Source organism: Achroia grisella, unplaced genomic scaffold (genome assembly GCF_030625045.1).
Source record: "Achroia grisella isolate CSIRO2021 unplaced genomic scaffold, CSIRO_AGI_Agris_v1 utg5290, whole genome shotgun sequence".
Classification (NCBI taxonomy): Eukaryota; Metazoa; Arthropoda; class Insecta; order Lepidoptera; family Pyralidae; genus Achroia; species Achroia grisella.
This window is the reverse complement of record NW_026712918.1, coordinates 232,105-244,270: the sequence shown is the minus strand read 5'-3', so window position 1 is coordinate 244,270 and position 12,166 is coordinate 232,105. Positions and strand designations below refer to the sequence as shown.

At 32.3% G+C, this 12,166-nt stretch overlaps 1 protein-coding gene across 5 annotated transcripts in view; it reads right to left on the bottom strand.

Annotated features, from left to right (window-relative positions):
- Positions 1 to 12,166, bottom strand: part of LOC131847399 (homeobox protein cut-like) — a 204,487-nt gene that overhangs the window by 124,541 nt on the left and 67,780 nt on the right. Inside the window, exon 1 of one of the 5 annotated variants that reach the window (XM_059196975.1) lies at positions 11,184 to 11,280. The exons of the other annotated variants lie outside the window; for them this stretch is intronic. Within the exon in view, the coding sequence (XP_059052958.1) occupies positions 11,184 to 11,264 (81 nt within the window). The 5' untranslated portion in view covers positions 11,265 to 11,280. Of the gene's footprint in view, positions 1 to 11,183; positions 11,281 to 12,166 lie in introns of those variants that run through there. 5 annotated transcript variants of the gene reach the window in all.

The window sequence follows — 12,166 nt, the reverse complement described above, 5'->3', positions numbered from 1 at the left end:
TAGTACAATATTCATTGCCCTATGTGAAATAGTATAAAAATATTAATATAAGAAAAGAAAGAAAAGATAATTCCCAATACTGCCCTTCAACCGCTTTCTGTTTCTACCCAATGGTTAGATGGTAGAAATGCCATATGGCATTAAGCTCGCCAATTGTACATTATTTTAAATAGTGCAATAAAGGATAAATAATAATAATAATAATAATTAGAAGTAGATATAAAAGGTAACATTTTTAGTTTGTACAATTGTACAAAATAATTTTTATTCGATATTATTTATGATTGTATGTATAAGAAACGTGGAACTAAATGCAGTACATTAAATAGCAGTTACGATAGATTTGAACCAGTATCGATTAGTACAATTTTCATTGTCTTATGTGTACTACACTATATTAGAAGTACAGACAGAAGTGACACAGACACTGCGATGGGTTCATACGAATATCGATTAGTACAATTTTCAATGCCTTATATGTAATACACTAAATTAGAACTACAGACAGAAGCTGCGATAATTTCGTACCAACATCGATTAGTACAACTTTCATTGCCCTATGTGTACAACACTACATTAGAAGTAGATATAGAAGGTACGTTAGTACAATAGTAACATTGTTAGTTTGAACAAAATAGTATTTAGTTGATATTATTTATGCAGTATATTAAATCGTAGTTACGATAGATTTGAACAAGTATTGATTAGTACTTTATTCAGTATTTATATAATCTTAAATAAACATTATGCAACTAGAATTTAGTACGATTATTTACTCTTAGTTCTAAATTGTGTATTTTTATTACTTTTACGACACTGGAAACAAGTTTACAAAACTACGATAATATTGCGTTAACACCAACAGCGTCCAGTTCATCACGAACTTTAATATATAATAAAAACAAAATCAGAGGTGTTAATAAAGATTTATTATCGATCAGATTTCATTGGCAACATTAGAGATGCGCCCGCACCAGACTGATTGATCACTGTCGAAACACGAACGAGCGATTGAGTCGATTGAATTATACGGATTGATTGATCGATCTCGAAACAAGATCGAGTTCTCCGAATCACTTGCTGACTTTGGACCGTTGCCATCTTTGTTTCGTATATCCAATTTGCGTTTTTAAAGTGATTTGTCGTTGTATATTGAGTTACGGAGTGATGAAAGGTTATTAAAATGTTATATGCGATAGTGATTTGTGTGTTATTGAAATATTTATAATATAATGTACAATAATATTATATTTCATTAACTATAACGTTAAGAGATAGACAAGAAATAAAACTGTAAATTTAAATTTGCATTTAATAATAATGGGTTATTCTAATTGTGACTGTAGCGGAAACATTACGACTATTTTCAGCCTCGGTGGTCTAGTGGTTAAGCACACCGCTTTACTATCCGATGGTCGTGGGTTCGATTCCTCGCACGGTACAAAGATTTGTATTCATGAGTATGTTTATTTGTATCGGTCTGGGTGTTTTCTATGTATAATATGTATTTATTTACAAAAAATATGTATCCATGTGTTTATATCAGTTGTCTAGTACACATAAAACAAGCTCTGCTTAGCTTGGGACTAGATGGCGCTGTGTGAATTGTCCTGAAATATAAATATATATATATTTTATTAAAAATCTAAATTAAAACAATGGTAATAAATTTATATATTTACCTACCAAAACGACTCACAGCTAAGTCTAGTCAAATGTGACATGCAGAAAATATATATCATAAATATAAAGTTTGTAAAAACAATGGCGGACAAGCTGTCAGCAATAATTATTATATTATTTATTATTATTAAACTATAAATATAGTTAATAAGTATTAAGACTACTTATAATTGTTTAAAATTAAATTTCTTTTAACTTCTAATTACATCTTAGTAATATTATAAACGTCAAAGTTTGTGTGTATGATGGATCGTTGTTACTCATTCAAATATTGAACGGATTTTGTTGAAACTTTTCAGTAATATAGTTTATACATCAGAATGAAACATAGGTTATAAATTACACGCGGGTGAAATCACAGCAGCAATCGCAGACATGAGACTATTTAATTTTTTTTAATATTAAATGTCACTTAATAATGTTTTTTTTTAATTACATTATTTATATATATATATATGAATATAGTCAAAATATTACAATACTGTTTATTTCTAATGTTGCTTATAATATATTACTCTTTAAAAGTATTATAAGTATAAATACCAAAGAAACTGACAAAAAATATTTTAACAAATATCCTATATTCATTATAATGAAATTCAGTGAAGAAGTAATAACAAACGATGAAATAACCACCACAGTTAACTTTAGAGCGTGAATTGTGCATACCTACATACATATGTATATACGTATGTTTTTATCCACTAAACTGAGGAGGCGTTAATTGTTAAACACATAAAAACTAAAGCACTCCCAGATCGTGTTAATTAACAACACAGACAGACAGATAATAACCAATTACCAGTGATTATAAATTAACATTATCAACTAAAAGTCAAGAATGGCAAATATTTCCGTAGCGACAGTGAGAGTACGTAGAGTTTCAAACTTTGCGGAACTCGCTGAAACTTCGGCAGAACTCGATGAGCTACAAATAGGCATCGGAATTAAGTTTCCATCGGTTTTCTGTTCGCCTTTTAATTATTTCGCCGTTCCCTCCACCAGGTGGGTCCCGATCGGCCCCTTCCAGTTCAGCCCGCTTTTGATTTTCTTCCCAACTGATAGAGTCTTTAAACTTTATTATAATTACGTTAGCAATTAACTCATAGCTATATAATCAATATTGTCAATATTGAGTGGGAGCGTGCTCTCGTCTGAATTGATACTTTTGCTCATCAGTAGGTACTAGATATACCATACTATATATATATATATATATTTACTTTATTTCACTTGTTCAAGACTAATTATGGTTTAGTATAACTTTTGTAGAACAACTTTGTGCCGTGTAATTTTCTTTCTGCGTAGTTGTTTGTTTAAATATTTTTTCTCCGATATCTTCCTTTACATTTCATACCTGTAGCTTCATAATCGTAGTTTCCAATGTTATAAATGAAAAAAAAAACTCACGCTGAAAATTATTGTTTATTTTTACCTGTTAATGCGTTTTTAAGTTTAAAATGAAATAGTGTATCCTATACTTAAGCAGCTTTAAAATTATTCTAAATACTTATCTCATATGTACTAGGTAGGACTATACTATGATTATGTATCAAATTTAGGAAGGGACATAGCAACGCTATAAATGTACAAATATTTACTATAATAATAATAATAACTTGACCTCCTCAATTATATAAAAAGGCTAATGGCTAAGGCCCGTGTGGGTGAGTATTAACTTCTTTTCAATTTATAAAAGAAGAAGAAAAGAAAAGCTAAATGTAACAATAATAATAAATCACCGATGAAATTCGAGAACATAAAATGCATAAATAATAATAATAAACTCTTTATAATGTACGCAGAAGAAACATAATAAGAAGAAAACAGCAAATAGGAAAGCAATGATAAAAGTCTGTCTTATCACTATAAGCAATTCCTTACAGACAACCTAGAAGAGAGGACTTATATTTATATACATTGAAGAAGTAGTTAAGTATTATAAGCACGACAGATCAAATCATCAAAAGAAATCATATGTTAACTGACACTTGCATTTCTTAATAACAATTAGTGATCGTAATCAACTTTAATTACACTCAATACATCAGGTGCCGAGCGAAATCAAAGAGTGAATCCAAAAGGAATCAGTCAGTTAATTAAACACATCACTAGTTCTGCTGGGAACCGGGTTGTCGCACCTCATTTAGTTCGCGATTCGATTCTAATTGGAATTGGATTCTTGTAAATAATGTAAATTAAATATTGTAATGGGTGAAAACTGTGATTGTTGCAGTCTATAATATAATGACGTAGTGGAGTAACTTGAAACAGTCATGCTCGCTATAAAGTTCATTCAAACTTGTTGTCACTCCCTCTAATATGGTTGAGTGAAATGTTGGCAGGTTCATCCCTCATACTCGTGAACGGGTGCTGCTTGTGGAGACTGGTCTGTTTGGGTTGCGAACACTGATGAGACTATTTACTTTTGAAATAGCATATGCTGGTCACTATATTCTCCCAAATTTAAATTTAAAAATGAATCTGTATTATTGTAAACATGTACAACATTTATTTGAAAAGAATACGAGCTGAGTTCCTTGTCAGTTCTTCTCATCTCGAAATCATTTCGAACTGACTGTAGATTTGATATATCATAAGAGTCTGTAATAGACCTATATGAATGAAGACATTTTGAATATTTGAATATTGTTGAGGATCCGCGAGCGTGATTGTACGTGGCAGAAGAAACAAGTATACAAAACTACAATAACGTTGTGTTAACACCAGCAACATCCAGTTTATTATGAACTTTAATACATCAAAAAAAACAAAAACATAGGTGCTAATAAAGATTCATTATCGATCAGATTTCATTACCAACATTAGAGATGCACCCGCACCAGACTGATTGATCAGTTCAGTCAGTTAATTACACACATCACTAGTTCAGCTGAGAGCTGGGTTGTCATCGATTCGCACCTCATTTAGTTCGCGATTCGATTCTAATTGGAATCGGATTCTTGTTGAGCAGCACGACGCGGGGGCGGTGCGAGAATAAACGACGGATCCGCGAGCGTGATTGTACGTGACAAAAGTGTTGCTATTTGTCAGTGGATATATCTTACGGTTAAGTTCGGTGAAATCATTCCCGAGATTAGTACTTTTGAATGAACGAGATAAAGTTGTTCATTCATTTATATAAATGTACCTATATGTAAAAAGGTATATGTATCAATTATATAACTACAAATTAATGATAATATATTTAATTTTCATTTATAATATGTTTACAAATTTCTTGTTGAGTTTCATGAGCTTTAAATACAATAATTAAAATTGACAATTTATTTGAGATAAATAATCAACATTAAGTATAACATTGAAATTAATAAAAATTACTAATAAGATTTAATTAATGAATCTACATGTACCCTTAGGTGTTATTCGAATGAACATAGTACTTCATAATCTATATCTAAGTAAGTTTGTCTTAGTACGAATGTACTCCGAGCTGACGGTAGATTTGACATATCATAAGAGTCTGTAATGGACCTACACGAATGAAGATTTTGATTTGATTTGATTAATGCAATCTGTATTTTGTAAATTCTCATTCATCATTTGAAAAGAATACGAGCTGAGTTTCTTGTCAGTTCTTTTTAGCTCGAAATCATTCTAAACTGACGGTAGATTTGATATATCATAAGAGTCTGTTATACATTTATATTTTGATTTGATTTGTTTAACGCTAGACCATTTTGATTTCGTTCGGAAACACCGCCCTACATGAGTAAAGATATTTTGATTTGATTTGATTTGATTAATGCCAAAGCATTAGATTTGATTTCGTTCGCTCGACGGCGGGATGCACCGCCATTTCCCGCGGCGTCGCCTGCTCGATAATTTCCAAATTAATCGTTTTAAGCAATCCGTCGTACGGTAACTAGATGAATATACTTTAATACAATTATCATTTGTTTACGAGCGAAAGGGCAAGGGGCCGTAATGGGATCGATCGGATTAAAAGTGAAGTTTGGGATTTTAACAAAATTGAATTAATTGCGATGGATTCTGGATAAATAACGGCGCCGGGACCCGACACCGGCAACTTTGCCGTACAACTTTTGAACGAAGTATCACACTTTTAGAACCATAGGTTTCAAATAAGGAACATTTGAGCATCACTGTACTGTAATGTGAAATAATATTGTAAAAATAGATTCATTTTTCGTTTGTTATAAAGTAACGAGAAGTTTTACCAACTTTAAAAAAAGCACATATAAAAGTTAACATGGCCGTTATATGCGAGCTGCCTATAGTCCAAGTATAATATAGCACATTTTTAGTAAAAAAAAATTTTTTTTTGTGTATGGTAATGGAATGGTCTCTCGTTTTGATGGTATACACTGGCGGTGCACCAAAGGAGTCATCCTATGCAGGTAGAGTTAGTCAACATGAGAATGAAGTCAGATCTCTTCGTGGAAGTTGGTTTTACAGGGTAGACTAATAGCTATGTCCAAATGTCCCTACCTACAAATTGTATCAGAACAAAAATCGACATATTATATTTGAAAAAAAAAAATGTCATTTTAACTTTAAAATTTATTTGATGAAGTTTAATTAACTGTTTAATCAAACTTCATAAAATCTGACCAAACCTATATCTATAGTGACAGAAAACTTACAACTTTTTATTACATAATAACGCAGACAGAGTTACGAACTGAAGCTAGTATAAATACGTATCCATCTGCACACGTGTGATCATTGAATCTGAAAGTTAAGCACACAAGGTCGCAGTTAAACCAATTTGGGCCCATTTTAAAATCCGCCTCAGGGTTGGTTCCGTAGAAAAACTTCTAACGAACCCAATCCCTTTTTAATCAATTAATTACTGAACTCACACGTCTCCCTGATTAGTACATATTTGTTGGACTGTCTGTTCACATTGTTTTAACTACATCAGCAGGGGGGAAAGGGGATTGTTAGTAATGTGGATTGATAACCCCATTGCTAGCAATGTACAATGTCAGGTCGACCTCCACGCGGTTCCCCCTGGAAACCATCGTGTTAAATTCCTGGTGAATTTGTCACGATGGGCTAACTGACCTGACCTCATTCTCATCTTATCATCCTCCACTGGTGCCCCGCCAGCGTAAACCGTTAGCGCAGGCGGGTGCACCATTCCATTATCATCCACAAAAAAAAAACTACAGCAGCGGAGTTACTTAAAGGTAGTAAGGTGTGGAGCGGTAGAAATGGTAGAATCAAAATATGACTATTCAAAAGTGCTTGTAATGAGTTTATTTGAATGAAGATTATTTCTATTTCTAAAAAAAATAATGTTCAAAGTGACAAATTTTATATTTTTCATCTTAAAAAAAGCATCAAGTACACCGTGATCTCGAGATCTTGACTATCCTATTCAAGATTACATCCTTAAGATAGACACTTTCAGTTTCTCCAAGAGATAAGACTGTTGTACCTTTATACTCAGTTTTGTTTGTTATATGTTTTCAGATGCTATAAAAATTAATAAATAAATAATTAGAAGAATATTACCAAAAGAAGAAGGTACCGAAGAAGGACCTTTAATAATATATTTTTTAAGGTTTTTAATTTTAGTTTCCTTATTCTAGTATATACATTTTTTATTTCTATATAAATAAAGTTTCCTTCTATAATAATTAAAGTTTCGAATACACGTGTTTACTTAGGTTAGCAGTAGTCATTGAAAATGTGTGAGACATTTCGTTTTCCATTAGCGCATTACCTAAAACGTTACTTTGTATATAGACGAGTCGACCTTCCAGCTATATCCTCTTTCAATACATCCTTTGATGTAAATTAATAACGCTTTGAAAGTCGATTTTTCGCTTTGCGATATCGCTTCAGACGTTGCCAACCTTTTTTGTGCCCGGTACAAAGCGTCCGAGCTCGCACATAAAAACCCTTTAACTTATGATGAATTAGCGATCTCCTACGTTTTATGTCTCCCGCGTTATCTGCACCCCCTGGTCGGACCCCACGCCCCCTCGCCCCCCGAGGCGAGTGCGTCAATATGAAGGAATTAATATGGGTGGAAAAAATAATGCTCAAGTAACCGTCCGGTATTTTGTGAGTATTAATAATTTTGTGGTTATATTTTTGAACAAAAGGAATATGTCCAAAATTGAAGCTGAATAAGAGTTTTGCTTTATGTATATGCCTGTTGAAGAAATCGCTTCAATCAAGAACAAATCGCATGCTTAATAATAACTAAAAGTAACTTTTTTTTATAAATTGGACTGGACTGTAAAAATTTTTATTAACTTTTATTGAAAATAAAGAGCATGTTATTACATACGTAATACAGTTTACTAAAGTCGAAAGAATTAAAAACAGTTTATCGATTACGAATATTGTTAGCAACAATATCCTCGTATTGTCAAAAACAATTTCGGCGCCATTGTAATAATTGCTCTAAACTAACAAGACTTCTGACTGACAAGAAGTTCTGTCTAAGTACTATATCCTATAAAAGTGTTCCTAAACACAGGGTTTTCCTAAGCACATATAATCTGTAGTCTAATTTCTTAAAAATAAACAATAATACATATGTACATACATATGATATGATATTAGATATATATCATAGTAATTCCCCCTTCCAGATCCCAGTAACTAAAATTCGACAAGTCACTCAACGAAAATTGTCGCTACATCAGACGACGCTTCAAAAGGCCTCCACGTTGTATTAGCTAAGCCTTTTCCGTAAAAACTTGGGCCCCGATAAGGGAGATGTTTTGATATCCCCCATCATTCACTTATTCGTACAAGTGTATAGGTCCTATAGAAAAACATTGACGTAAAAAGTGGGTTGGAAATTTAGGGGGTGGGGCGGACGGTGAGGAAATTCGGAAAAGGTTGGCAACCGCTGTCGAAGTGACCGCTGAGTAGGGTCCGTATTATGTGGATAACGTCGTTATGTGTTGATCAATTTTAATGCGCGCTGGTGCCTAGGAAGTACCGTCCGACGAAAAAGTGGGTACGAAAAAAAAAACATTAAAAAAAAGTAAATCGCGTTTTTGTATCTTCATTTTAACTTCTCAGTAATGTAGCTTATATATTACAGTAACAATTTTTAATCTTATTAAAATTATAAACGCGAAAGTTTATAAGTATTTGTTACTATTTCAAGCAAAAACTATTGAACAGATTTGATGAAACTTTACAGTAATATAGCTTATGCATCAGAATAACATAGGCTATATTTTTATTGAAATGTAACACAGCTAGTAGGATATAATTTAAAAGATATGTTACTTCGAAATAAAAATAGGTAGATTATATCAAAATAAATACCTACTAAATTCTGCACATATTGTTAAAAAACATATGTACATAGTGGGTATGTAAAATTGTCGTCGTATGTGTATCTACGTACCATTACGTTGGAAACCTCAAACCGTGTAGGTATACTTACATTGGTTTGATTTGTAACTATTGAAATTATCTCTAGGTAACTGAATGAAGATACTCAACTTTCTATCATTTGGTAGAATGGTAGGAAGTTGTACTTTTCCTACCATTCTACCAAATTCATTCATTCATATGGAAGAAAATGAATAAAGTACTAAATACAATTGTAATTGTTAAAAATATAACTATTAGACATAGAAAGTATCTAAAAATTGTCTCAAAGAGTTTGTGTACCCACGTACCATTACGTTTGAAACCTCAAAACGTGTATACAAGTATACATGTACACGTGTATACATGTATACTTGTATACACGTGTATAGAGTGGCGCCCGCATGTGTCGCGTGTAAAAGAAAAACATTCGTCTTTCGTTCGCTAATTTGTGCCCCTCTTAATTACTGTGATGTACGGACGCCGAGCCCCACACCGTTTGATGCGGCATTTATATATATATATAGCTAATTGCGAAAGTTTTGTTTTTTTTTCTCCTTTTGTATGCAGTTTTTTAACGAATTTTGATGAGTTGTTTTGTTAGTACGTAATATTTTGTTTTTGTAAATATACACTTATGATGATATGTTTTTTTTTGTAAATACTTTCATAATATACATAGAATACTGTACCCAGAATGATACAAACAATCTTACTCATGAATCTAGTATCCATAACACAAGCTTAGCTTGCCACTTTCCTACTAGCTGATCCGTCAAACGTTATTTTGGCTTATAAAATAAAATCGGTATTAAAAAAAATTGGGCTTGGTGATAGAAGGGTGAAAATTTAGGGTTGTATGTATTTTTCAATGTTAAACCATAATAAAATAAAAAATTGTCGAAAAATAAAAAAAAATCGGGTTGAGACCTTTAACACTTAAGGGTTTAAAAATGACTATAAACCTATTCTCAAACCTACTGAATATACATATAAAATTTCATCATAATCGGTCAAGCCGTTTCGGAGGACTATAAACACGAAACTTATGACACGAGAACTTTATATATTAGATACTAGCTACCGACCCCGGCTTCGCACGTGTACATGTATTATATATATAAAGCTTCCTTTTGAAACACTCTATCTTCCTTTAAAACCGCTTCAAAATCTGTTGCGTAGTTTTGAAGATTTAAGCATACATAGGGAGGGACAGACAGCGACAGCGACTTTGTTTTATACTATGTAATGATATCTAAGACACCATATTTTACCGGATCCTAATTCAAAACATTCGGTCTTCATTTATAAATTTGAGGTAAAAGTTTAAATCAGTAATATTTGTCTTTAGCGTAATTTAGATGTAATATAAATATAAAATATGTATGTAATTAATTTAGAAGCTAAGACGGAGCTAACATGGTGACTATACCGATCCTAAACCTCAGTTCAACATAGGTACATATTAGTACCAAATGATATTTGTATGTGCCGTCTCCACGAATTAGTTGTGAGTGGTAGGTGCCGGGCGTTACATCCCGGTCCATTATAGATTCTCTTTTCATTAGCGCCGGTATCAAGAAGTTTTGAGCGGGTTCAATTCCACATCCAACTTGTTCTATTAACTTTTACTTAAATATAACTAATACTAATCTTTTAAACACATTTACGGTCGCGGTGGTATAGCGGTTAGTTTAGTTACGATGGTCGCGGGTTCGATTCCTCACACAAATACAAACATTTATATTTCTGTGTATGATTGTTTGTATTGGTTTGGGTGTTTTCTAAGTATATTATGTTTAGGAACAAAATTAGCATTTAAGTATTTATGTCAGTTGCAAAGTATTATAGCATTTATTTTTAGATCTATAGATTTATTATTATAGATTTTAGGAAATCTTACTAGAAATCTTGGTACTCACATAGTATTGATCACTATAATATATGTGAGTAAGAATCATAAATGTAGGTATATCTGTGTTAAATTTCATTACGATCCGTTAAATTGTTTAGTTGTAAATAGGTAACAAACAGACAGAAACTCTTCCACTTTTACAATATTAGGCTGTATTTTTTTCTATATAATAAATGATATAAAAACATACTTATATAAAACGAGTCTCAAACACTGGTATCTAAGATCGTTAAATTAAAAAAAAACTCACCTCATGATAATAAGTCCTGATTTTCATAATTTCAATCAATTTAATAAAATTAACACTAAAATGTCTGGCTAAAACGTTCATGTGCACTTTTATTTTTTATTTTTATGAAAAAGTCTATAAAAATCACACACATTTGTTGAAACACCTGTAATATGTAAATGGAATTAATATAAACAGAATATATTATTTCTAAAATAATTTTTGGAAACAAAATAAAATAATAAAAAGAATTTGTTTTCAAAATATATTTTAGAAATAACAATTAGTTCTAAATTTGAATTTCGATAAAAAAATAATTTCAGTTCTATGCGATGATATTCTAAATTTGAATTACGAAAAAAGAATAATTAATGTAATATAGTTGTTTCCGGTGGAACTCGCGGCGCGCGCATGTAAACACCGAAATAAGTGTCCGCGCAACCCGTGACGTTGTCACAACGGAAGCGCGCACGCAACTGACTAGCCGAGATAACCGAGCCGAGAGCATCTCACCTTATCTCCTCATTACCATACGCTCCCAAACACCACCGTTTCCCACAACGCCTTACAAATGCGATCGACTCATTTGCATCCCAAGAAAACGTATGCAAATACCGTTTGCATCCGATCTCATTGTCGTTCGATATTTAAAAATCGGGATCGACCTATCAATCGGTAAAACAGGTTTAATGCGCGGTCGCCTATTGTATAGTACAGTCGGAGAAAGGTCTCAGATAGGATTTGGGGTTAATGCCAACCCTCCAGATGCGAGTGTTGCATTCTATTGAATCCATTGTCGGTTCTGATTCGGAAATGCGTTTTTTATAATGCGATGCGCGTATGCGACAGCATTAATATTGAGTTTGTTATCGAAAATATTTTTTTTATATCATTGTGCTCGACGTAATCGGCGACTTGAAGGATTGAGGCAAGGAATTATTTGAATGATTATATTATACAATTTAGGAACATTATTGACTAATCGTTTAGCGTTTAGACTATTT